The sequence below is a fragment of the Heptranchias perlo genome, chromosome 36 (genome assembly GCF_035084215.1).
Source record: "Heptranchias perlo isolate sHepPer1 chromosome 36, sHepPer1.hap1, whole genome shotgun sequence".
In the NCBI taxonomy this organism is placed as follows: Eukaryota; Metazoa; Chordata; class Chondrichthyes; order Hexanchiformes; family Hexanchidae; genus Heptranchias; species Heptranchias perlo.
In genome coordinates, this window is record NC_090360.1 from 14854380 (window position 1) to 14882121 (window position 27742).

General features: G+C 38.5%; 2 protein-coding genes across 5 annotated transcripts in view; both read left to right on the top strand.

Annotated features, from left to right (window-relative positions):
* Nucleotides 1–4014, top strand: part of ercc6 (excision repair cross-complementation group 6) — a 54940-nt gene extending 50926 nt beyond the window's left edge. For all 4 annotated transcript variants that reach the window (XM_067972610.1, XM_067972611.1, XM_067972609.1 and 1 more), the window contains exon 21: nt 684–4014. In XM_067972610.1, coding sequence (XP_067828711.1) covers nt 684–1100 — 417 coding nt within the window. In that variant the 3' untranslated portion in view covers nt 1101–4014. The remainder of the gene's footprint in view (nt 1–683) is intronic.
* A 2034-nt stretch (nt 4015–6048) lies between these two features.
* Nucleotides 6049–13335, top strand: LOC137303923 (bone morphogenetic protein 2-like). Its single transcript, XM_067972334.1, has 6 exons — nt 6049–6266; nt 10507–10736; nt 11279–11406; nt 11533–11643; nt 12161–12365; nt 12884–13335. The coding sequence occupies exons 1-6, from the start codon at nt 6049–6051 to the stop codon at nt 13333–13335; spliced, it is 1344 nt and encodes a 447-aa protein (XP_067828435.1).
* The last annotated feature ends 14407 nt before the right edge of the window (nt 13336–27742 follow it).

The following is a 27742-nucleotide window of genomic DNA, read 5'->3' on the forward strand; positions in this document are numbered from 1 at the left end:
GCATTTAGCTATGCTACGGTGTAGTATGTGGGAACCTGCTGAGGGTATTGAAGAAACAGATAGTTCAGCTAGCAGTTAAAGCAAGTAAGTTTATATAATAACAGATACTTGATCTAACCTTATTTAAGACAAATAGCATGCCAGGATATCTGCAAGTCAGTAGCTTGAAGTAGCCAGCGTACCTTCACCAAGCACTATTGGTTTGATTTAACTTCTGATTAAACTATTAGAAATGGGGTATTTGATTAAACTGACCGTATTGTACATTGCTCTGTTATGCAGCAGAGTGAAAAGTTTCAACAGCATTAAATGTTAGGCCACTGGATGTCGTTAATACACATAGCTAGTGAAGCCTAGTGATAAGAGTATTTTAACCATAACATGAGCTGTACTTTTACTAATACTGACACTGAATATTTTTTGGATAATTTATGAGTCACTAGAATTAAAAACTATGAATCAGCGTAACATTTTAGTTGAAAGTGCGGTGTCTGATCATATCAGAAATATCTCATTTCATTAGCTCTTGTGATAGCTGCTACAAGGATTTAGAAAGATTTGACTTGCTATTTTGTTTTCTTAAATAAGCTTCGCTCTATGTAATATCTTTCTTTAATGACCAAGAGTGCGGCGAATTATTTGAACGAGAAGATCTTTTATTTTGATTTACTTTTTCCGGTTAGGATGCTGCTGTCATTGAAAAGGACAAAGTTGCCCGATCTCATTTCAGTGGTGTTGCGACGGAAGAGGAGGTGAATCGTGTACTTCCATCTTCCTCCTCGCTGCTGGCCAAAATGCGAGCGAGGAACCACCTGACTCTCTTCCAAAGGCTCGAAAGCGACGAGAGCTCCGAGCCCACAGCAGTGCCACCCCCGGTTCCAACCGAGCATGATGACCTGTTGGTGGAAATGCGGAACTTCATTGCATTCCAGGCTAGTAGCGATGGGCAAGCCACAACTGCAGAGCTATTACAAGAGTTCCAGTCCAAGCTATCAGCCGCACAGACCGTTGTTTTCCGAGAACTTCTCAGGAACTTGTGCACTTTCCACAGAAACGCATCTGGGGACGGAATCTGGAAACTGAAATCAGAATTTCGCTGAACATTCCTGGTGGTGCTGTCAATCATGTCAGCAGTGTGACTGAGCTCTTGGTTTAATTGCTGCTAAGTAATGCAATAATTTTAATAGAAAAGGTTCAATTATCCGTGGGAAATTTTAGAAGGTGAACAAAAAAACTTGAAGATGCCGTACTGCTTTCAATTTGCTCCTGTTCAGGAGTAAAATTTAATACTGAAGAAATTACTTGAAATGTATACCTTTTAAGCCAGTGACATAAACTTAAAAGAAAGATCTTTAACTTGTGTTGTGTTTCTTGGAGATTTAATGTTGAGAAAATGTTGCTTCCTACCTCACATATGAAGAAAAGACCTTTAAAACTGCAGTGTGTCAAGTTTAAATCTGAGATTTCAATGCACGTAACTACTTCCATTCCTTGAAAATGACTATATTTAATCTTGATCCCAAGATATTTGAAAATCTTCACATGGATCATCTGATTTCTTTGGAAACAGATCTGTTTGCCTGGCTGGGGAGTGTTTAACTAATACAGCCCAATTAATAACTACTATTAATAATTAATACTTCTGTAAATAATAATTAATAACTAGATGTATACAAACATCCTAAATAAGCCAAAGTAGATTTTTTTTGTTTAAAATGTACTTTCATTACATTGAATTTGTTTTAGGGGAATGAATGAATGTAATCAGAACGTAAATTCAAATTACAGATTTTAAACTTGGGACGCTGGTCCTTCCAGTTAAATTAACACTTGTTTTGGTTATAGGCTGTAGAAAAATCCAATATAAGGCAATAAGATTTAATGTTATGCTAATATGCGTCTTGTGTTAATTTATCGTTTAGCATTGCTCCGCCACCTGTACTTCATCCTGATATATTGCTAAAAGTGCTCTTCGCTTATGCTGCTTGATATTTCTTCACGGTTCAAATGGGCATTGCACGAAAATGTCATAGCCCCCAACATTATGCTATTCTGAGATCCCAGTAGCAGCATGGGAAAAATGAAGAACTTGAATTTATGTAACACATTATCAGACCCTCAGGACATTTGAAAGTGCTTTACAACCAGTGATTTACTTTTTGAAGTCACCATTATGTGGACAGACACAGCAGCCAATGTAAGCGCACAGCAAGAGTCCGTCAACATTAAATGAATCAATGATCAGATAATTTGTTTTTGATGGTGTTGGAAGAGGGAGGAATGTTGGCTAGAACATTGGGAGAACTTCCTACACTTCTTTGAATGGTGTCATGGGATCTTTTACGTCCACTTGAGCAGGCAAGCAGGGCTTCGGTTTAACGTCTCAACACCTCTGACAATACAGCACTCCCTCAGTACTGCAGTGCAGTGTCAACCTAGATCATGTTAAAAGTCTGTAATGGGGCTTAAACCCACAATCATCTGACTCAGGCAGAATATGTGTTATTAACTGAGCAAGCTAGTTCAGAATATGCTATATTTAGTTACTGTAAGAAAAGTTTTATTTAAAATGCAAAACCTGGTTTACATTAAAAATGAAAACTGACATTAAATCTTAACAGCGCATTCAATTTCTTCAGATATTATCATCAAAAGTGATAATTAGTTTTTTCAATTTTTGAGTGGATTAAAAAATATATATATCTTTATAGATTGATGTTTCAATGCTGAACAGAACTTATGTATGATGATTAAATTACAATTTGAACAAGTGTTTTACTCCTTACATTGACTGACAACGATGAAATCTCATCCTATACTTGTGATTCAGTGTTCCAATCTCTTCCAAGCTGCTTTATGAATTTAGTTCTTCCTCCCTGCTAAGAGTACTTTAAAGCTGAATTCTGGAAACAATTAAGAGACAGCTCACACAGCATTGTGAGCTTTAAACTCCCCTTTATGTTTATCAAAATCTTCATTGTAGATTTAAGTTCTTTCAAACTTTTTGTTTTATTCTTGCAGTGTAAGCTGTTGTATAGAGAATTTATTGCATAGTTGCCTACTGATTATCCTCAGTTTGTTTTAGTATCCTTTGCCTTCAAATGAAAAGTTAGATAACACAAATCATTATCTAAACCAATAACATATCTACGTAAATAAATATATTTGAGGACCCAGGTTGCTAATCCATGAGAGAGAGGAAGGTGAAAACTGGAATCGCCCATTTAGAACTTTTTCACTAAATTATCAGCAGGAGGAATTTTACCCATGTTGACCTCAAGCTACACACACTCACATTCGACATCCGAATGAATGTTGACCGCAGTTCCAAGTGCTACTATTCATGACTATATAAAAGTACAATAATCACTGTCCAATTTACACAAAAACATTTGGGTATTGCAGAAAGGTTTTTACAGAACTAATAATTTCAGTATGAATATCTGTTGAGCATTTTTGACAGGTGAACACAATTTTGTGCCCAATTACAGATATCACCAGAATGAAAGCAAAGGTTGTAATTTGATCATTGTTCATGATGAGATTGTTGGCTGTTTATTTGTGTTACTTTTTAAGCTTCAGGGTCTTTTCGAATTGACCATAGTATGTTGTTTAACCTATTCCCTCCTATTCATTTGTTACTCCAAATTTTTCACTAGCTCCCTGTCCCACTCCTTTTACTTTATTCCAAAAGTGCCTGAATTTGTCCATTTGCTCTAAATCAAAATCTTTTAGCAAGTGAAGAGTAACGGGATGTTGATTTTGCTGCTTTTGGATTAAAAATGTAGCTGTGAAGAGTGAGCACTTTTTACTGTGTCCTCTACATTAAAATAATTCCCTGATGTAATAACCAAGCTGTGCTGCTGGCAGAAGAGAGCTCCAGGTTTATCAGAAGACTGATATCTGAATTGTCAGTCAGTATTAATGTGGTAAAATGTCAATGAAAAAGTTTTTTTGCACATTTTAATTGCATTTTCAAAACATTAAAATGCAGTAATGCAATTTAAAATACAATGGCTCGCTCTCATATTTGCGGAAACAAAAAGCTGTCTCTATCATTTTCGGGAGGGGAAGATTCACGTGACACTAACCTTCAAATGTTTGAGGGGAAAGTTGTCACTGCAGTAGTCTGAATCAGAAATAATTGTCTTTATGAAGTCAATATGTTTTTTGGGGTTTAGACGTGCATTTATATAATGCCTCTAATGTATAAAATACCCAAAGGTGTTTTATGGGGTCGGGGGAGAGAGAAAAAAGTTAATAGAAATAGATAAGGGAACAAACATTGAACCATAGAGGAAGAGACTAGGAGGGGCAACTGAAAGCTTTGTCAAAAAGAAGGGTTTTGAGGAGGTGGTAAAGGAAATGGATTCTGAAAATGCCAAGTCAGTTTAATTTCTTCAGGTTTAACAATATGGGGAAAGTTTGATTGCTCCATGCTGCCACCAAGAAAAACCAACAATTAGGGTACAATATCTGAACATATTTCTGTAAATTTAGAATATTAGATGTACAGACTTTTATTGACCCACAAACAAGATTTCATGAAATCACTACTCTGTTTTATGTGTGAATTAAATTAAATTTCAATTTCTGTACTTAATATAATTGAGGGGAGATGCGTTTATCACTATAACAATGCATTTAAAATGTTTTCATATTGATTTCCAAGCACATTTAATAATTAGAATTTCCATTAGCATTATTAATATACAGAACAGCCACTGTTACTAGCTAAATATTGGAAAGTAGAGCATCTGTGTCCGAATAAGGTTGACCAGATAGTGTAGAATGATTATTAACACAATGACAATCGCTTTAAATACAAGGGGATTTTTTTGGAATTAAATCTAATTTTTAAAATTCTTCCTTTGAAACCTTTGGTTCCCCATGCAGTTTAATCAACAGGATGTGGTTCTGACATCATTTGACTACTGCCAGATAAGTGGAAGATGCCCACTTTAAAACATGTTCGTTGAAAAGATTTGCTAATTAGCCACAAAAGGTGGATATTAAAGTGTTGGATAAAATTTGAAGCATGAAGTTTTCTTGCAAGAATTCTAAACAAATTTCTTCAGAAGCAACAAGGTGCATTTATATAACATCTTCAACATAGAAAATGCTCCCACCCACTTAATAGGGGAGAAAGGGAGAGAGAAAAAAGTAAATAGAAATAGATAAGAGAATAAACATCAAACTATGGAGGGAGGGATTAGTAAGGGTGACCGAAATCTTGGTTGAAAAGATAGGTTTTGAGAAGGTCTTTAATGTTGAAGAGGAGAGGCAGAGGAGTTTATGAATCCCACAGAATAGGATAGAACCAGTTGGACTTTCCAGTGAAGATGATGATGGATTGAAGGGAGGGCAGAATGCACAAAGAGTCAGAGGACTGAAAGGTGTGAGAGGGGATATGAGTAGAGCTTGCAGCGCAGCCATGAGGGGATTTAAAGACAAGGATTTTAAATTTAATGAATTAGGACTAGAAGCCAATGTTGATCCATCAGGATTGGGGTAAGGGGACTTTGTATGAGACAGGGATACAGGTAACTGAGTTTTAAACCAATTGGAGCTTATGGGGTGTGGAGAATGGGAGGTCAGTGAGAAGGATATTAGAGAAATGAAATCTAGGTTGGTAAAAACTGGAAAAGGGTCTCGTGACCGAGGATGGTAATGGGCAATGTCTTGAAGGTAAAAATAAGCAGTCTTGGTGATGGGTAAGATGTGAGGTTTGAAGTTCAACTCTGGGTTGAACAGGATGGCAAGGTTTCACACAGTTTGGTTTAGCCTGTATGTGTAGACAGGGGAGGAGTCAGTGGCATGGGAACAGTTTGTGGCGCAGGCTGAGAATGATGGCTTTGATCTTCCTGATGTTTGGTTAGAGGAAGTTACGATTAATCCATGACAATGTCAAACAGGCAGTTTGACAACATAAAGGTGGCTGTGGGGCCAAGAGAAGTAGTGGAGAAGTAGATCTTAGGTGTGCTCAGTGCGTATATGGAAGCTGACCCTGTTTCTGCAGGAGGATGTCACTTGTGGGACAGTATGTAGATGAGGAAAAAGGGCAAGGATAAATCCTTTTGGGACTCTGAGGGTGACTGTGTGGGAATGGGAAGTGAAGCCGTTGCTGGAGATATGGCTGTTTTTGGACAGGAGAGAGTGTGGCCACTCAAGGGCAGTCTCATAGAACAGGGTAATGGAGGAGAAGCAATGGAAGACGTTGCAGAGAGATTGAGGAAGGCAAGGAGGGATAATGCATCATGGTTGATGTAATTTGTCAAAAGAGATGGGTTCTGAGAAGGCTTGTGTAGGGAGGGAGGAGAGAAGCAGAGAGGCAGTTCCAGAGAGTAGGGCCAAGAGAGCTGAAAGTTATACCACCAATGGTGCAGGAGAGGGAAAGGGGACATGGGAGGGGATGTTAGGCTGATGGAGGGTAGGGTGGGGTGAGGCCCTGGAGAAATTTGTAGATGAAGATGAGTATTTTAAATATAATGCTTTATGGAACAGGGAGCCAGTCTAGGTCTGCATGAATGGGATAATGGGCGTGTGAGGTTTACTGCTGGGCAGGATGCAGATAGCTGAGTTCTGGACAAGTTGGAGTTTCTGGAAAGAAGAGCAAGCTTGCATTTCTTTCTTTTATTCTTTTCTGGAAGGTGTTGATTGGGAGGATGACAAAGAGCACATTGGAGAAATCCAGTATGGTGGCAACGATCATGGATAATTAGTGGAGGAAGGGCTGAACTAGAAGTGGAAGTGTATAGTCCCGGCGATGGATAAGATATGAGGTTTGAAGCTCAGCTCTACGTCCAACAGGTCACCAAGGCTGTGCGTAGTCTGGCACAGCCTGAATGAGCAATCAGGGAAGGGATGGAGTCTGACAAGAAAGCAGGTTTTGGAGATTCCCTGATAGTACAGATTGTTCATGAAGGATGGCCCTTTCTTTAACGTTTAAAGTTCTTTCTCCTTCACTGACAAATACACTTCCGCTTTAATTGGCTGGGTTCAGAGTAGTACATTGAATATAGACTGGCCGTAGTACCTAAAGTTTATTTTATTTGCATAAACACCAGAAGCATTCATCTATTTCTAAGGTTCCTTACATTGCACAGTTCCTCGTTCCACTTGCATTGATCGATTTCAGGAACAAGTACTGAACAGGATCAGAGAGCCAAATCGAATTGAACGTTCATAAAGTGCAGATCGTCGCTCTCCAGTCTGCATCATATAAAACCACAACAAAGTCAATACAGAAATGGAGCTCGACCTTGATTTCGAGACTCAGTGAGCCATTTACAATCCGAATTATCTGCTGGGGTCCTGCAACAAAATAGATGCATTAATATCAATCTATGTAATTACATTTTGCTGAACTACCTTCTATTTATCAATTACATTTTACTGATTACACCGCCAAGATCTAACCTTTAAATGCTTCTGAAACCTAGGAGATAGAATAGGAATTGGATTAGATAACTATGTCAGCGGAATTGTTATATACTAATGAAAAACAACAACAACACGCCTATGAGGCTCTTCTAGGTTTGCCTCGTGAGAACGTACTAATGAAAATATGAGCCTTTATTACTCTCCCCACGCCACACACACATTAAATAATGCTTTATAATCATATAATGGGCCCTTTAGTTAATGAATCTGTTCCGAAAGAAAAGTTTAACACAAAATTAAATTTGCTTTACTTTGGCTTTTGAATTTACACATTAGGTGATTTAAACACAAATGGCAAAACGTACTGAAGAGAAAATCAAAAAGAGAAATCTATCACAGTTTAAATTGTTCTACAGAGTTTGAAAATACACATTTTTTCCTGGGCAAAAATTAAACAGCAACGTGACTGAGGGTAAATAACCTTTAAAGAAAACTGGACACCAATAACAAATATTTAATCTCTGGTACATCTTATTATTTCCATTCTAACATCGTCATCGCTTTTAAACTATTTTGTTTTAAGGCGAAAAAACACAGTTAATAAATGCACCGCAAAAATTATATCCTTAGGGTAGTTTGGATCATTTCCCAATTAACAAGTATCCAAGTGATTTGCTCAGAATCCTCCTGTATCTTCAGAAACATCAACAAAACATTCTTGCCCCTAACAATAAGAACCAGCTTTATCATACGGCTAGGTTAATGCATTGTGATTAGTTTGGATAATCTTTTGTTTCCTTTGTTTTCTAATCCGTAAAATAAACATTTTTCCTGAATCAATAATATCTGATTGTATTTTCAAAGCATGTCTTCAAGTAAAAAAACCTCAAATGTACCATCTCGGTGCTGTATTTATGTTGTTTAGTTTGCCTAATCTGGCTAGTTTTGTCTTTTCATCTCTGTATTTGAGTTTTCCCTGATGTCTTGATTTTGTCTCGAATGTGAGAACTTTTACAACGATATAAAACAAAATTAGATTTTTTTCAAGAAAAATAAAGTTGGTCTTTTCACATTCCCGTATGTCTCCACATGCTGTTACAGAACGTGCTAAACCTACAACTTGCCATGTCAGTTGATGGAATCCTGTTCTCACTCGAGAGAGAAATAATGCAGGTGTAACTCCAAATACCTCGCTGAAGAGTTGACATAATTTGTCACAGATCTCTCACTTTGACTCCTTATTATCCTTTCAGCTATTGTTTGGTTTCCCAGTTACCGTTATTAAAGTAATAAGGCACAATACTGTAAAAGTACATTTTTGTGGATTTTTGCATTTAAACATATTTGCGTAAAGATAGGATAAAATTTAGAACTGTTTTCTCTGCCTAAGGATAATATATTCACTATCCAAACTAAGATTAATGGTGATCCCTTTGATTCCCCCAAATCTGTTTAAATAATGATTGAATGAATTGATCTGGATATTATCCAGGACTTTAGTACAGCCGATCCTTTAAATCTGATCACCAAGAAATATTGATGAGGAGCTCGCTCAATTTCATCGTGTAAATTACTTCCTGATCAATGCAATTACTAGAAATGGAAACATATTGGCAAACTGACGTGAAATTGCAGAATTATTTTCTAACGCTGGATGGAAAGAATGGCAACAAACATCAGGTTTTCATTTGCGTCAATGATCAGCCTCTTTCGTTTGCTTTCTCTTAGAAGACCGGGCTGGCAGCTCACAGATAACACTACAAGGTTCCCTGGGAAACGAGATGAACAGAAATTAACCAGGGCATGTGTATCCCAACAGGAAAAGTGTCTTTAACAACCTCTTTGACAATTACACCAACCATTTACCTTTATCATTTTCCTCGTGTACAATTCATGATAGATCCTTGGTGTAACAGTCTGCTATAACACTGCAATAGATTACACATTATAATATCTGGCCTGGGTACAGTAAGATCACTACAGTTTGAAAGATTGTTGCAAACACAATATTGAGCACATACGTATGCTGTAAAGGTCAGCACAAAGCGCAACGCTGGATAATATTTTGTGAATATTTTTTAATGCAAAGCAATACCCCAACACAAATCGTGTGCTAAAGTTACACTGTAATGAAGCAAGGATTAAATGCATTATTTCTCTTCCACAGAAATGAGTCATAACAAATTGCAACAGGAACAAAGATCCATTCATTGCGCATTAAATTCAATACAGTTCCTACTACAAATGAACCTTATATTGCTTTTATATAGTACAATTATTCTATAAATACTGCACGTGTATTTTGAAACTGGAGAAGGACCGTATGCAGGAAATGTTACACATTTACTAGGACAGGATGCAATCTGGGATTTTGCTCCAAATAGTCTATTTAATTCACTTCTGTCCTACAGCAGGTTAAAATGAGTTTTTAAATAAGTTGGACAAGAAACTCAGTGTCTGTATTAATAGCTTGCTAATGTACCTTCTTATCAGAGTGAATGTTTAGTTCATAAAAGGCAAACCTAAATCAACAGAACTTCTCTGCTAAAGACTTTAACGAAACAGGAGATTGATTTGAACAGTGTCACTAAAATATCAAAAGTAAAGGTCCCTGTTTAAGACACAAACATTGGCTGCTGAGATTTTGCAAAATGAATTGCGCTTGGTTAACAAAACTTTTTTTTTAAGATTAAAAAATGAAATTCTAAACTGGACGAATTCCCATTCCTGTCGTGATTAAAAAACAGGTCTTCAAACCTCCCACACAAAGTCCCTCAATTAATCAATAATAATGTAATCCATTAACACTGTTTACTCAAAGCTTGCAGAGTTCTTTATGTTTTGTTCATTTCTTCGATGTCGTCAAAACACTGAATAACGCAATGCTCCTACACACTTTTACTACCCAAACGCTTTATATGGAGCTAGCTGGTGTAACTGGGGAGAAGATATTAACCACTGCTCTGAAACTGATGTGCGCTGTGATGTGTTTCAGAAAGGCTGGGGTACAGCATTTATCTCTGAATTCCCCATAACATCGGCCCGGCCAAACCCGAGGATGTTAGCGCGCTTTATTTGGCCCTGGATTGCATTGCTCTCGCCGCTATCGATTCTCCCCTTCAGGGTCTCACTGGAGAAGAAGAGAGAAGGGATCAAGGATAAAGTAGTTTCGGAGGCGATCCGGAGGCTTCATGAGGTGTTTGAGATGGGAGAATTCCCACAGAAAGCTGGCCCGCGCAGGAGACCTCCCCAGTACATGCTGGATCTCTTTAATGCAGTTGCAGATGTCAATGGCATAACTAAGACTCCCGGATTGTTGGAAGGAAACATTGTGCGAAGCTTTGAGGATAAAGGTTTGTAAAATATGCATTGTAAAAAAAACACAATAATAATTCAAGTTACTATTTTTCAACGGCAATTTCAGGTCAGTTTCATGAATATGGAATAAAATTCCTGATCTAGGAAGCGGATAATGAGACGTTAGATTATCGAAAGCACGTTTAAACGGTTTTTACAGTGATTGGGGCTTTTATGTCACGGCAAATTGAAATATGGGTGAATAAAATATAGGTGTGCGCGACATATAATGTCAACCTAGTCCATAATCAATGAAAATTTTAATAACATTAATCTGAAATGTTTATCTTTCATTTTTGTAAATGTAGGTAAGTGGCTTGTGCATATTTTGGCGGTGTCACACAGTGGGGCCCACTAGCTAGGTGCTGGTAGGATGTACATCTGGAAGAGCAGCCCTAAAATTGTAAACATCTGGACGCTAGTGTTTTCGGTATTCTTCGTGTGCAGCGTGACAGCAAATGTGGTTTTAAATGTAATTGTCATTTAAAACTAACTCAGGCAGATGCACTGATACTCCAATGTCTTTCTTTTCCTTTAGTTCATGGTGACCAGGCCTACTTTTATTTCAATGTAACTTCAGTCGGAAGGGACGAGCAGCTCCTCAAGGCTGAGCTGAGGCTCTTTAAGTTAAAAGAACATTCTCAGCACGCTCCTTACTTTTGCAGGGTGAGCGCCTTCACCGACTTTTGTTTTGTTATTGTTCAGCTTGATCATTTTATAATAGATTGTATCCCGATTGTCAGCCTCGAGTGGGCGATGAGTTCCATGTCTGCTTTTATTTCCAATTCACAGGTCGACCTTTGCGAGTTACTGGACGGCAATGGAGTTCGAGCCAGCCCGATTTCTTCCAAAATGATCCCTCTGTACACCGAAGGATGGGAAGTATTCACTGTCACTCAGACTGTGAGTATTGGGATCAGCACCGTGCAGGTCTCTTTTATGATTAGCTTTCACTGTTCGAAATATTAATGAAACCATCACGCACCACAGAATTCATTCTTTCCTGATAACCAGGGAACACGTGCCTACTGCAAACATTGATTCAGTCATATAGAGCCGTCTATTAATACAATTACATTATATGTGTAATTATCCTATTCGAAACACGGAACACGCAAGGTTAATACTTTTAACAAAAGAAATCCAATATTACTATTCCTCCACTCAGTTTTATTTATCTCATTTTTAACATCGATCAATGCGTTTAGAATCAAAGGTTTGAGACAATTAGCTCTGCACATTTGCAGGTATAGAATGCAATATATGCAGGTGGTTTTGTAGGATCCCCGTGTGTTGGTGTTGTCTATAGTGGGATGTTCTAAGGCCCAGTCTTTGAGCTGAGGGTTTGGGGTGGGAAACCTTCTGTAGCAACGTGAAGGGGCAACAGTGATTGGTACTGATTTGTTCAAATTTTCACCAGGTATGGAAGTGGGTTAGGAATAGTAGCTCGAACCATGGATTCATGATCATCGCCAGTACCCCGTCCGGAAACTCCCTGGAATTGGGCCCTGTCAGGTTTGCGAAGAGTAGCGACCATCAGGACGATTCCCACCCCTTCCTGGTGCTCTTCACCGATGACAGAAGGCGAGGGTCCCGAGAGAACTCCATGGCACGTATTCTAACAGGTGAAGAGTCGGTTCAATCACGGTGTAGTGCTGAGTATTCCAGACTCGTGCATTATTAATCCATTCATTTTGTGATTACAACTTTCTCGATTAAAGCAAGTGGCAATTTGCACAAGAGTTTTCTAAGAAAGTCTTTTTTGACGAGCTTTAAATGCCCCAGTTCAATTCTTTTTAACTCATCGACACTGTCAGCATTGATGTTTCTGTTAACAGATTTACGTTAAAATTAAGAATATTTAGCTGTGATAATAAACACATTATTTTTGTAGTAAGCAGCTATTTACGTTTAAAATGCTAACGTGTTCGTGGATAGTGATAAATGTTTAATACAGAGAGCTGTTAACGTTAACCATTGTCTTATATATAATATATACTGAATCACAGTTCATAACTGGAAAATAGGTAGATTAACTCTGGCCCTTCCTAATGAGTTGGTCTCTGGCCCTCCTAGTATTGTGTATGTTTTTGTGTGTGAGTTGGAGGTGTTGTAATAAAGCCAATGGTTCTTATTTATTTAGAAGACAACACATTGCCAAAGGAGAAGGACCCGATTGTTTCCGCATTACCAGGTGAAAATGCCATTCCTTCATCAGCCCAGGTGACCATAAGTAGAAGGATCCGCGCTCTTCCCGTCCTTACGGCGGGTCGTCTCCTGCCCTGCCAGAAACACACTCTCTACGTAGACTTCGAGATGATTGGCTGGTCCACATGGATCATTTCCCCAAGGGGCTACAGCGCCTATTACTGCAAAGGCTCCTGCCCATTCCCTTTGGGACAAGGCTTTAGAGCCACCAATCACGCCACCGTACAGTCCATAGTCAATGCACTGAAACTTTCCAAAGAGGTGGGGACCCCGTGCTGTGTCCCAGACACATTGCAGTCCATAAACCTTCTCTATTTTGACGATGAGGAAAACGTAGTGCTTAAACAGTACGGTGACATGGTCGCTGTCAGCTGTGGATGTCATTGAGTGAGCGCTTCTTTCCGTTTGACCATTCTGGCCCCATGGTGTGTTTGCAATATAGCAGCCATTGAACCAGTAAATAAAGTTGGTTTCATTTGGGATGTTCTTTTGATAGGGAATGATTTTGATCGGATGAGACAGTGTTGATTTTTTTAAGTCGTTGTTACATACATAACAACAATCACTACACTTCAAACTTAATTCATTGGATGTGGAGCGCTTTAAGACACCCCGAAATGCAATCAAACGCGTTATAAATGCAAGTTTTTTCTTTCCGCCAAAGTAAAGTAAGATGATGTGCCAAGTTATTGTTAATTAGCTGAATACATCCACAATTTCTTAATTTTATCATTGTTACTTGTACACACATCTCAGTATTTAATGCTAATAATGTAATGGCTGAATATGTATTGTATTTACTTAATTGTCACATCTGTCACATGCTAAATTAATACTTTATACAGTTAATTAACATACATTATGCAACTTAATATTAATTTTGCGCAATTTGCAGGGAAACCATCTCTGCTATAAAATTTGGCCAATTGTGATTAAATTCGCATAAGGTGAAAAACAAAGTGAAACACTCTCACTGGTTCCGTCCAAAGACTGTTTAACAGTCAGGTATTCGTCTTGAGCTTTACATTTGACTATTCTTTCTTAGGGAGATAATTTAAACAAACAAAAGAAAGAACAAGTTAGAAAGAAGATATATTTTGTATCACAATTAGCAATCGAGATTAAGTTAACGACTCAGTTTCGGGAATAATGTATATCTATTTTGGCTGTTTATTTATATTTTCCCAAGGAACATTGGCAAAACTGTATTTGTAAAGAGAAACCTAATAATTAAACTTACAATGTGTTTGGACCTTGTCTTTTCCTGCAGGATGATTGGGCACAGCCCGAATAAACTATATAACAATTCTGAAGTTCTCTGTTATAAAATGTGTACCAAAACTATCTTTACTGAACTTACGAAAATCAAATGATCACTAACCACAATATAATCAAATGTATTGATGAATACAATAGTGTATTTCCGTATTACACCTGCAGAATTGTCACGTTAACACACAACTGACAATACATATATAATGTGATTGCATACTTCTGCAGGGAACGGATTCGCTTGCTCGTTACTCATAGTTCATTACCTAACTATTCACAGGTACGGTACAAAAACTCGTTGGATTGTGTTGTTCCTCCCAGATACACGCAGAAATATTGCTGGTGGGGATTTATTGGAAATAGTTGGAGTGACGTTCCTGAATTTGCACAGGCGATTCCTAATTGCTTCTGTAACCAGTTCTGTCTTACATTTTAGCAACTTAACTCACATACATTTTCTTACAAATGAGTTATGCTTTCAACTCAGTTTAAGCCAATAATTGTTAAACGCGCATCCCTCTCAAATATATAGAGTTTTTAAAACTAATACTGCTTTTATTTAATTTTTATTGAAGTCTCTTCTGTTAAGTGCATAATGAGGGCGTCACCTAGATGTATGGTTTTGGTTGCCTTGAATTTATGGAATGGTTAACTATTCTCCACTAAGTATGACGGAGGATCATCATTTGACTTAATACCAGCATCTATATGCACATAACCCAAAACTTCAGTGAAGAATGAAAGTTCAGATCACCTCACACCTATTAAAAAGGCATTATAGTGTATAACCTTATGCTTTAACGCTGACTTGTGGGTCTATCAACAAAACCCAGAGCAGCTGGTCACACTACAAACTCAAGTGAATAAAAGAGTCAATCACTGACAGAATGTTAACCAAGCAACTCAACCAAAGATAACATTTGCTTCTCCAGCAATAATATTGCTGGTTGAGGATGTCAATAAACAACATAGCCTATGTAAGAAGGGAATACTCTAGTGGATAGTGTTTGAGTCAAAAGTAATAGTTTGAAGTTATGTCATAGATTACACCAAGGGCACTTTGATCTTATATTTGGACATTTTGGACGGACTTCATGAACCAACATACTTTCCAGGAGAGAAAAAGGCAGAAGGAGTCACAAATAGAGAGGAGGGTTGGTCATAATGGTTTACCATTGCATTAAATGAAAAACAATTTACAAGTTCATATATTCATAGTATATTTCCATTAACTGACACTTCAATGAAATACTAAGGGAATGCTGCACTGTCAGAAATGCTGCCCTTCGGATGATACATTAAACTGAAGGCCCAACTGCCTGATCAAATGGTTCAGGTGGACAGTAAAGATTGGAAGACAAGCAGGGGGTTCTCTTGATGTCCTGGTCAATATTCCTCCTTTAACAAATATCACCCAAAAAAAATCTGGTAATTTAGAATCATAGAATCATAGAAAGGGTACAGCACGGAGGGAGGCCATTCAGCCTATCGAGTCCGCGCCGGCTCGATGCAAGAGCAATCCAGCTAGTCCCATTCCCCCGCCCTTTCCCCCTAGCCCTGCATTTTTTTTACTTTCAAGTACTTATCCAGTTCCCTTTTGAAGGCCATGATTGAATCTGCCTCCACCACCCCCTCGGGCAGTGCATTCCAGATCCTAATCACTCGCGGTGTAAAAAAAGTTTTTCCTCATGTCACCTTTGTTTCTTTTGCCAATCACCTTAAATCTATGCCCTCTGGTTCTTGACCCTTCCGCCAATTGGAACAGTTTCTCTCTATCTACTCTGTTTATACCCTTCATGATTTTGAATACCTCTATCAAATGTCCTCGCAACCACCTCTGTTCCAATGAGAACAACCCCAGCTTCTCCAGTCTATCCACGTAACTAAAATCCCTCATCCCTGGAATCATTCTAGTAAAACCTTCTCAACCAGCTCATTATGGTGGCCTCCTCCTCAATGTTATTGTCTCCCTCTTCCTCCTCCTCCTCATTGTCTCCCTCTTCATCCTCGTTATTGTTGACATCTCCTCCTCATAATTGTCAGCCCCTCCTCCTCATCATTCTTGCCTCCTCCTTGTATGTCTCCCTTCTTCTTCTCATCAATGTCGCCTCCTCTTCCTCGTCATTGTCTCCTTCATCCTCCTCAAGGATCTCGAACCTTCACTAGTTGGAGGTTCCGTTTCCTCTCATTTGTTGCTTGTGGGACCTTGCTGTGCACAGTTTGGCTGCTGCATTTACTTGCATAACAACACTTCAGAATGCTATTCATTGGATATAAAGTGTTTTGGGATGTCCAGAGAGATGTGATAAGGATCTATATAAATGCAAGTTCTTTCTTACAATTATAGCGACAAATTACATTTTAATAAGATGTTGCAAATGTTTGGTCTGTTCCTTATAACTACTAATGGAAAAAAACAGGATTCCTCAGGAATAAAATGCTCCTGTAAAGCTTGTGAAAAGTTTTAGATCCTGTCCAAATTTCATATGGATAGTCAATCCAATAGTTATGGTCTTGGTAACAGAAGCATCTTTGATAAAGTGAATTCCAAACTGTGAGGTAGCATTGGAGCTTTCAGTATCATTGATTTAACTTGTGATACTTTCATCTCTTCAGTGCTTAGGATCTGCTGAGCAGATAAGCAGCTATTTGCTAAACCTTTGATTGGGTAGGAATCGGTTTAAGATGGTTGTAGATGTAGAAATGTCCAGCTAATGTTCTAAATTATTTGAGGCAGCTTCAGGAATGTGGATTTTAGATCAAAGCGATTAAAAATTGTTAGCTTAAAGCATGGAGTCTAACTAAGGCTCTAAGAAAATAAGGTAGAAAGAAACTTCTAGCATGCTCAGGTTGCCTTATTGATTATTGGTTCATTTAGGATCCAATTGGTTCTTTTAAATTTCTGTATTTCCTTAGCAACAAGCAGGTTTTCCTTTACTGTTGAATTATGGGATGTTTTCTATATTAAAGTGCTATTACCGTTGTTAAATGAAGAAGCTGTCCATTTCCTATTGAATACTTTCTCTCAAGTAAGTGCTCACTGTGCTAGTATGGCAGCCTGTTGACACCATTAGTATGATTATATTCCTCGGTTTGTTATTTAACTTGTTATTTTCTTAGTTTATAATCTTGTTCTCATTTCCTAGTTCTGTACACATCATCAGCCACTGATAATTGAAGCAATGAAGAACAGTATAGCCCTTTTAAGTCATAGCCCTTTTAAGTAGCACCTGCGAACTCTGACCAGTGGATTGGACCCAGATGGTTGATTGAGGTCTGGTCAGATTTCTTTTGTCAGTCGTTCTCTGAAGAAGCACAGAGCAAGAGTTGGTTTCTCTAGTGTATTCTGAAAAATGCTGCCTTGGTTTGTTCTCACTAAAGTATTCAGCAACTGGAGTATTTGTGATGTTAAGGTCTATTTAAACCACACATTAACAATATTAACATCTTAGGGAGAGGGAAATGAACAAAAAAATTCTGGTGTTGCAGAGTAGCTTAAGAAAGGACTTTATGTTGCAGTCTAATCTCCATGAAACTGAGCACGTATTTTCAAATCTGGCTAAATTAAAGATTACATATGGGATGGACTAGCAGAAGCTCGGAACTTAAGAGGGATCCGGTGAAGACTGATGCAACAATTGTGAATAAAGTTGATTTGTATGAATTCATTGTTCCTTTATGAAGATCCAGAGCGAACTTGCTTTATTAGGAAATTTACAACTGTTTCCATTAGAGTAGAAAGGTTAAAACCTTGATAATTACACTCCTACAAAATTTGTTCTTGAAGACTAGGTCCAGGTTTGTGATTGATGTGATGGAGGATAACTCCTAATAAAGGCTTAGATTAGAGAAGGTTTGCCTGATAAAAGATTATTTTAACTAAATCAGCTTCTGATAATCGCACATGGGAGAAATATGGTCTCTTTTACCTTGTCCAAGAGGTAAGGACTATCTGGCAACTACGAAGGGACTAACATTGAGCCCTATGCTGGTTACAGGGTTATGACTGGATTATTTTATGCGAAGCATAATTCCAGGACTTGACTAGAATAGACGAATAAATAGACATGGAATTAATATGTCATCGAGATCTTCTTTGGACCTTGCTTTGTAAACTGATTGGATGTAAACCTTTTAACTTTGAAAATCTGGTGAAAGGTAAAAGATAAATCACAAAATTGAAGAATTGCAAGATTTATGATGTGAGGAATGAGAGCTGCATCCTTTCAGACATATCCCTTTGGGATGGGTGTCTGCTATTAAGGTCCATTTCTTTGATAGTATGGCCAGATGCTATGCCAAAATATGATGACTTAGGTGCCACTTTCCCTGTGAAAATATGGTGCAGCTAATTCTTAAATCATATTGTTTATATGGATGATGCCTCATAATTAACAAAAAGAGGCAAAACATATGATAATGGGGTAATCTTTAAATAGTCCATTGTGACTTTGTTTTGTTCAAAACTTTTTTACCTGAAGTTGTTGGCTTTTGCCACAATATATGTGCTGGCAGCCCTCCGACTCCTCACCCTCGTGACCATTCTTCGTGCTGGTGTGTCTTGGAAGGCTATTTTACCAAGAGGTGCAGGTACCTCACTGCCAACCGTTGTCCAGTGCTCACCTGACATCCACATGAGCAATTGTCCATCTAGGGTCATGGGAGCCGTTTTTTCTCCCCGGCCTAGGGGTATGAAGGCCAATAGTAGCACTGTGGCTGCACCTGAGATGAGTTAGTTTTGCAGTGGATCAAGTCTATTGGATTGAGAGGGTAGTTAGACAGCCATCAACTCCATTCTCCTGTTTTGATATCAGTATGAATCAATGGACTCCAGTGTCCACTATTGGCATGTGTTCATTAAGAATGGGAGCACCCTGAGCCATTGTTTCTTTTGACTACCTGTATGGAACAAAATGTTCATGGGGAACCTTCTGTGTAGTGTTGTCCATGAAACTAAATGTATACAGAATATTCCAAGCAATGCAGTGGATGCTCCCTCACATGACACTAGCTAATCCATTGTTTTTTTTCTACCAATTTTCTCCCTTCCTCTTCTCCTGAAAGCAGTACAGTACTATAGGTGCCACTCATCTCTAGTACCTCAACCAAATGGTTATTTTTGATGATAAGCCTAGAGAATGAGTGTAGTAGGTAATTTTTCCACGAGGGGCATCGCAGCTAAGACCTATTCTGTTCTCATCCAATATCCACAAGTACCCTTTCCAGGAATGGTTTTTAAACATGATTCAGAAATGGGAATGGTGGATGATATTATTTCCCATAAGCCAGGGACACTGAGGCTAATTATAATGTCCCCACCGTCCCCCTGGCTAAGGGAACTAATTTAACATAGACTGTGAGGTTTAGCTAGCCAGTACCGTAGCCAGTTGGATCGCCAGGGGAGCCCTGATAATGCTTTGTTTCTCAGAACTCTTAGGGGTAGTAAGTCCATCTTAGACGGTAAAGCAAAACGGACGGTTTCATATCAGCCTCCCGGCATTCGGTTCCATCGCCTTCAATATCAGGCGGGGCTTGCAACAGTCGGCCGATGCAATACCGGCCATGTCGCACGACTGCTCAAAACAAATTTCTACCCCATAGTGTCCCATTAATCTTTGGGTGTGAACACAAAGCTGATGAAGGAACTCCAGAAATATTTGTCACAAAGAATTCATTAGATCACGGTAATTGCACAGTACACACAGTTTGGTGATGGTCTATGACCTGGCTCTCACCAGCCAGCTAATTATAGGTAGACATATATATCTGTCTGAAATCTGTCGTGAGGCACAAGGAACGCAAGAAAAGTCAAGGATAAGAAAAGCCATTAGGCTCATCCATGCTTATCTCTAGTACTCTAACTCTCCCATTTTCAATGTCCCTAATATTTTTGTCTCTACTAGCATGCCTGGCAGATTATTCTGAACATTTGTCACTCTTTGAGTGTAGGAGTTCTTCCTCGCATCTGTTCTCATTCATTTAAATAATTTATCTCCTACTTTCCTGACTTACTTTGAGATAGTATCTTGAGTTTTAGCTTACAAATATCATTTTATATTTTTATTCCTCAATGACCAAAGAACTTTGAACTGACTTCTGACTGGGGAAATATTATTCAAGGGCAACGTTGACTATGACTTATGATCTTCACATAGGTGTTGGGGAGGATCTGAGTGCTACCGCAGTTATGATCCAGTATCCTTTCTACAGTTGGTATCAATGGATCAGTTGACTATACGTAATCAGGAGAAGATAACTATGGAGCATAATTAGAAGTAAAGGAAGCTTTTAACTAAGCATAATTTGTACTTATGGTTATTAATGCATGGAATGGACTGTCACCTAACAGGATGAACGTAGACTTTGCTGAAACATTCAAAAATAAGTAGACTTATTCCTGATTCAAAGAATAGAAGGATACCAACTTAGCAACTTAGGTAAGATGGAGGTGAAAATTATCTGAGCAGGTCCTGTACCTGGATCAAAATGACAAGCTGAGGTAGATGGGCAAAATTGGCCTTTCACAGTCTTATTTTCTTGTGATATATCTTGCAACATTTCTAGCTAGACCAGTGCAGAAACAGACCTGTCTGCCACACTGGAATCAAGAGCTGTATTACTGTATGAATCAATATGCAACTATAAAGGCAACTTTACAGAAATAGTAGTGCTAGTTGTTGTCCTAAAGCACATCCTTACAGAGGTATATAAAATAGTATAAGGTGTAGAAAAGGCAAATTCAAAATACAAGTTCAAACTAAGCTGAGACAGTAGGACAAGGGGACATAGGTTCAAACGAGTAAAAGGCAAATTTAAGATTGATGCCAGGAAAATCTTCATGCAAAAATGATTGACACATGGAATAGACTAATGAGTAGAGTAGTGCAGGCAAAAACCCTGGAATCATTTAATCAACAGTTGGATGCCATGATAAACTATAGGGTCTTTCTGTATAGATGAGCTAAGATGGGCAAGATTGTCTTCCTCATCTGGATCTATCTTGTGATCTGGTGACCCCGCCAATTACCAGAAGCAAAAAAAGCTTGAATTTGGAAAGGACTGCATAGATAGGTTAAAGATTTCATCCTGTGAATATATAGATTTTTACTTCCATGATTAGATGTAAACTATCATTCTTCTGATGCAATGACATATAAAGATTAACAAAGTAGAAATATGAATTATTATATGGATTAACAGTTAACAAAAATACATTTATTACATAAGACAGGGCACTACAACTATAATGTATTGAAAGACTAAGTTACATTTGGTGTAGAATAATGTTCTAAACCCAGGCAGATGTTGGTCCTGGGCTGGAAAGTTAGGTCAGAAGGAATGACTATGCTCCAGTGTAAGATGAGCAAGACCAGCGGGGACAGGCGGGATTGAGTAGAAAAACATAGGATTGAACTCTGGGATGAAATAGGGGAATTCCAGTATTTTATCAAACAGTTCTGAAAAATTTAGATTAAAATGGAAGCTTGGAGATAAATTGTCCAGAGAACTTAGGCCAGGTTGTTTGTTCTGAAAATTGGTCAGGATATAAATGTTTTGTTCTAGGTGTTTCTGAAATTATATGTGCCAAAGCATTACCATGTGTGTGAGACTGGGATGCAGTGGAAATGCTTGTCCATCAGCATCTTATCTAATAGATAGCATAATTAAGTCTTTGATCAGGCATGATTAGGCAACTCAGACCTGAGAGGCCTTTAAGTACAGGAGAATTCTTTCATGTCATTACTTCTGGCTAGAGACCCAAATCCATGGATTGGAAATTCATGTTATCCATGTGCAACATTACATTGTGAAGTTCTAAGCAAGACTATTTCATCCAAAAGTCTTAATGCTTATCCAACTGTGTAAGAATTATGTTCTAAAAAGGTATTTTTACCTCTTGTGGACTGATTCAATCTTCATTGGTTTTATTGTCCTTAGTCTCTTGCTGTTTTTACTTATTATTCAAATCTATTCATTTTAATCTATCCTTAGAACTTCCCATCTTTCCCTCCCCCACAACAGTGCTACTGCTCCATTTAGTCCATTGTATAGCAATACACGTTGATGTCTTTCTATCGATTTGAGGTGGTACTTGTATACAATTAGTCTCCAATGTGAATCTTTGATTTATTGTTGGAACTGAAATGAGTTTAGACAGAAACTTTCTCTATACAGATGCTTTTTAAGGTAGGTTTCTCTGTATATCCTTTGACCTTTTTGGGTGTTGTCAAAATTGTGATAACTTTGCTGAAGTGGAGAGGACTCTGAGAGGAATTTTAGAATCAACACCATCAAGTTTTTAGTCTGTGTTCATAAAATTCATCAAATGATTTGAAAAGGTCAGGACACAAAGAAGAACATGACTTAAAAGTTTAACTGCTGATACATTCAAAATCTAGTTTACAAATGACAAAATGGAACAGAATCGACATATTTGGATTCTACCAGGTTAAAATTAGGAGTGTTAAGTATGATACCTGATGGGAAAGAAACATTGAAAACAAGTAGAAAATAACATAAAATGAGTGTAAGGTAAAATGTAATTGTTATTGGTTGTATAACATGGTGTAATTACTTTAATAAACTATGTAAATGCTACAGAAAAGAGATTGAATAAAGTGAATGCCAGAAATAATCGTTAATTTTGTTTTATTGCAGCCAATGTTTCCAATCATTTTCATTCTATAAAAGTCAAGTTTCATGTTCAGCTGCCTCTGTCCAACCTGTTGTGACTGGATGCTTTGAAAGGTTGGTATCATGAAAGATCAACTTTAAATCAGTTTTATTGTGGTTGATCCTCAGTTTTGCGTGATGTAGTACATGAAATATATGATTGCTTATCGTAGGTGCAAGACTATTCATCTATCAATTGGTGATTTTCTTCATATACAGTGAATTATTCCAGACTCCAAATGTGAGAAGTCAGATTACCAGCCATGAAGTGTTTTGGCATCCTGAGGTATCCAAATGGTGATTTCTATCCCTCCCTTTCCACATAAATGCCAATCCTTTCTAAACATAAGACTATTATTAAATAGAAAAATGTTTGAAAATAGCCTTACACTCCTGATGCAAATTAATGTTTGAATTTTTTATTAAAATCCCTAATATGCAAATCTACAACCCCATAGAGCTACAAGAGGAGGAAGGGTTGGCAAAAACCTTTGAAAAATGACAAATTCTAATACTTGTGTTGAACAATCTTCCTTGATCCTTTTGTTCAATCTCTTGCAAATGCAATGAACTGTATGTACATCTTAGTATCTCTTCAGGAAGTGGGACCTCTTGACTTTTGCTGAAGATATGATTGTCTTGTCACACTCCAGTTCTGTATATTCATATAAAAATATGAACGTAACTCCACATATTACCTTCCAAATGTTCTGAAACTGAACATGTTTAGAAGTAGTTCATGTGATTTTTATTGCTTTTGTGGAACAATCATTCATCTTACTTTTGGTTGTTTAATTGTTACCTGATTACATTTCAGGATCCACTCAACTAATCTCAGATTGGACAGGCGTTACCTTGTGTATAGTCTACATAACAGTTTGACTGAACATTCTCATTATTTTGTCATATAAAACCAGATAATTGCATTATACTTCTGACTTGTGACAAGCACTTTTTAGAGGCTAATTTACTCTGTGAGAGCATTTGACTTTTCAAATTATTTAATGGACATAGACAACATTGAGTCCATTCCAATACCATGTCTGTGTATAGCATAATGAAGTGGTATATATTGTTATAAACTAGAATCCAATGAAAATTTAGCCTAAATTTGTGGATGAGCGTATTTGGCTTTCAAACAAGAAGATCCAGAATACTGTCATTGTCTCATAAAGCAAAATTCTTCCTTTTAATGATCAAAATGCAGAGTGAATGCCATGATGGTGACATTCACTCTGCATTTTGATCATTTTTCTGCCATCTCATTCAATGGCTGAGTTACAATCTGAAGTTTGATGGGCTGCAAATTTGTTGCATCTCTGAGAGAGAAAGCCCTGTGAAAGAATAAATAACTCATTCTCCATGGGTAACAAATTCAACTCAAGTTAAGTGAACAGTATAGCTGAGAAACATTTGATTTGATTACTATGATATTTTCAGTCCAAATTTATGCTGCATAAATTTATACCATAACAATCAAATGCAATGGCAGGTAGTGATATAATGCTAGCCTAGCCCATTCCAACTACTTTTGTGCTATTGTGATTGATCTTGGAACCACACCAATGTGTCAATATATCCAGATAGACATTCAATCCATGTAGGTACACATCAATTGTTAGTGCAACTGTGAAGGGTTTGACAGTAATTGATTCCTTACAGCACATTGTCCCTCTACCATAGATGCACCTAAAGTAAGGTTTGATTTAGTCTGACTTTTGCCACAGTGAGAAGTGGTTCATCTGGCTATTCATAGCTTATCACCTAACATTAAATGCTGGTTAAGTTGCTGCAAGGTTTTTTGGTACTGGCTTGCGAGGACAGTGGGTTTTGGTCTGTATATATACAACAGTTTTCTAATCTTCAAAGACCTCTCCTATTACAGGGATAGTCATCCTATTTTCTGGTCTGTACAAATTACCGGCCTCCAGAAAGAACTAACTCGGATAATGTTCTAGTTTGCCACTGGAAGAATTTGGGTAACAATTTGTGCCACTGCTCCTGTGGCCTACTGTACTCTCTGTATATGCTTTAGTCAACCAATCACCAAGATATGGAGATAATGGTAACCAACAATCTTTCATGGGATGTCACTACTACCAAATATATGGCAACTGCTAAGGTTTAGGCTGGCTGTGAGCTTCTTGTTTTGATAGTATGTTTCTGCTACTGTGAAATCTGAAGTATTTTCTGAAGTTCTCTTAGACTGGGGAGTCAAGCGGATATTCTTGACATTCGTTACAGATTTCAGACATTAGTCTGCTGGGCTGAGGGCCTGGAATTTGACTACAAAGAGAGCGATGAAGGCTATTTTCATAACTGCTTGCTTAGGAATTTGCTGAGGTCCCATAAGAGTCAAGCTCATTGACTATGATTGAATTGCTGGAATATTTTCATTTAATTTAAGTAAATCAGTAATAAAACATTTGCCTGTTTGAATAACACAGTGCTCTGGGCGTTATTCCATTCTACTGCAGAAGTTTGAATCCATAAAAACCGTTGAGAGTATCATTGAAAGTGCATAACAACTCAAGGATTCCAGAATTGGAGCCTATAATGGGTCATTGTTGCAAGAAGTGCCTAAATATAAAGCTTTGTGAGGAGCAGTTGCCTGGTTGTGTTGTACTTCTTTAAGTTAGGCTGGGGGGTGGGGTGAGTAATGACAATACTTGGGCTACTCCTAGAGCTATGGTCATAGTGTTTGCTTGCTTTGTACTTCTTTGATGTTAAAAAGGATGGAGAGCAAAGTGATCCAAATTATTTTAACCAAGGGAGTGGAGGAGGGGGAAAACTTATGAACAAAAGGCATAAAGACTAAACTTATTTTCGGTAGCAAAAAGAAGACCAAGGATGGACATTATGCACATCTTTAATATAATGAAAGGTATGGATAAGATTGAAGTTAGCAAGTTATTTAAATTGTGCATGGGACTGGAAGACACAAGTACACATTTCACAAGCCTCGAAACGAGAAAAAACTTCTTTTTCCCCCCCACAGGATTGTGGACACATGGGCCAGGCTCCCAGAGAAGGTAGTTGATTCAGGGTCAATCGACATCTTCAAATAGGACCTGGATTGATATCTGTCGAGATGGAGGGTTTAGGGTTATATAGATGTAGACACCAGTTTGATTTTTTTTTCAGAGATAGTGGGCACCCATTGTTTCGGCACTACACGGTCTCTCTGACATCCAAGATGGCGTCTTGGATGCACATGCACGTTTCCAGCGTAACGTGCGCCAGACGCCATCTTGGTATAGGAGTTAGCACAGGCGCAGATAATGAATGCTCAAAACATGTAAAGTAGGGAGAAAATCGCTTCAATCAGTGTGCAACGGAGATTTAAAGTGATAGACACTATTTTGGGACTTAACGCTCAACTTAACGCACAGTCTTGACCCCGACTATCTGAACATGTCTCAGAGTGCCTGGAGGACCAGCGCTATTTAAAGGGACCATGCAGGAATTACAGGTTAGTGGCTGGATTATTGCTTCTGGCTGCCAAGACATTTGTAACTGTTTTTGGAGGTCTCCTATATTTGAATACTAGTACGTGGGGACATAGCCTAACATTTAAAGCCAGGACGTGCAGGAGTGAAGTTAGAAAATGCTTCTACACACAGAGGGTGGGAGACGTTTGGAATGCTCTTCTGCAGATGGCAGTTGATGCTAGCTCACTTGTGAATGTTAAATCTGAGACTGATAGATTTCTGTGAACCAAGGGTATTAAGGGATATGGGGCTAAGGGATATGCAGTTAGGTCACAGGTCCACCATGATCTCATTGAATGGTGGAACAGGCTCGAGGGGCTAAATGCCACTGCCACTTGCTGCCTCCTGACCTTCTCCTGCAAGAAAGTGGGACGTGTGTCTGGGTGATGTGCCTGTCATGTTTGAATAGCTGCCAGTGTGTGTGGCCTGTGAGTTGTGGGTGGGCGGCTTGAAACAGTGGTAATGTGTGAGGGTGAGAGGAAGCATCTGGTTCGAAGAGTTGAGTACTGATGGAAAGAGTGAGTTTGTTGGTATGTGGGTGATGGGGGTGTAGTGCATGGTGCAGTTGGTAGAAGATGCCACTTGACAGTTGACCTCACTCACCTTGACCACTCATGTCAAAGCATTGAACTTCTTCCTGCACTGCATCCATATTCTTGATGCTGTGTGCCTTGCATTGACTTCAACCCCTGCTGCCTCCCAATACCTTTTGGATATATGTTTGGAGGGCCTCTTGCACCCCCCCCCCCAACACTGTAGATATAGGATGTCCCTCCTTCTGTCCACCTCTCGCACCAAGGTCTCCAGTGCATCAGCAGAGAACCTTGGTGCACGCACTCTCACAGGCCTGGTACCAACTCAGATCGGCAGATTGGTGAGGTCTGGCATGCAGATTGGAGGATGTGGGATTTAGTAATGTGCAACCTTTATTCAATGTTTTAACATAACTCATCAGTGTGTAAACATAGGGATGCATCTGTGTTTTACGTGTGCGATGTCTGATCTCCGTTCAGACTCCGTACAGACAGTTGACCGTTATTTTCAGCAAATAACAGGTACCAGCTACCTTTAAGAGATTTCTAAGAAACATTCTCCCTTTAAGAGATCGGATACCCCCTGGTGATGGAAAGTGCGAATTGCATTGATTCCAAGTGCAAGGACCGGAATGGAACGCTGATTGCAGGTGAGTCCTCTGGCTGGCTGAAACTTGCGTCCTGCCTGCGCATCACGCTACCCGCGCCCAAAAATGGCCCTTATCCAAAAAAAATTTCCCCCAGTGAAAGAAGCATTGTGTTGCTTAAAGGAGGGAATGAACAGATGGTGTGTGGGGAAGTCAATCATAGAATAATCATACATGG

Bases quoted from the DNA above. Each gene is read 5' to 3' on its own strand.
- LOC137303923 (XM_067972334.1), top strand. From the start codon at position 6,049: ATGAGGAAAAAGGGCAAGGATAAATCCTTTTGGGACTCTGAGGGTGAC. The intron at 6,267-10,506 runs GTAATTTGTCAA...TCTCCCCTTCAG, and splicing joins GATAATGCATCATGGTTGAT to GGTCTCACTGGAGAAGAAGA. The intron at 12,366-12,883 runs GTGAAGAGTCGG...TTATTTATTTAG, and splicing joins CATGGCACGTATTCTAACAG to AAGACAACACATTGCCAAAG.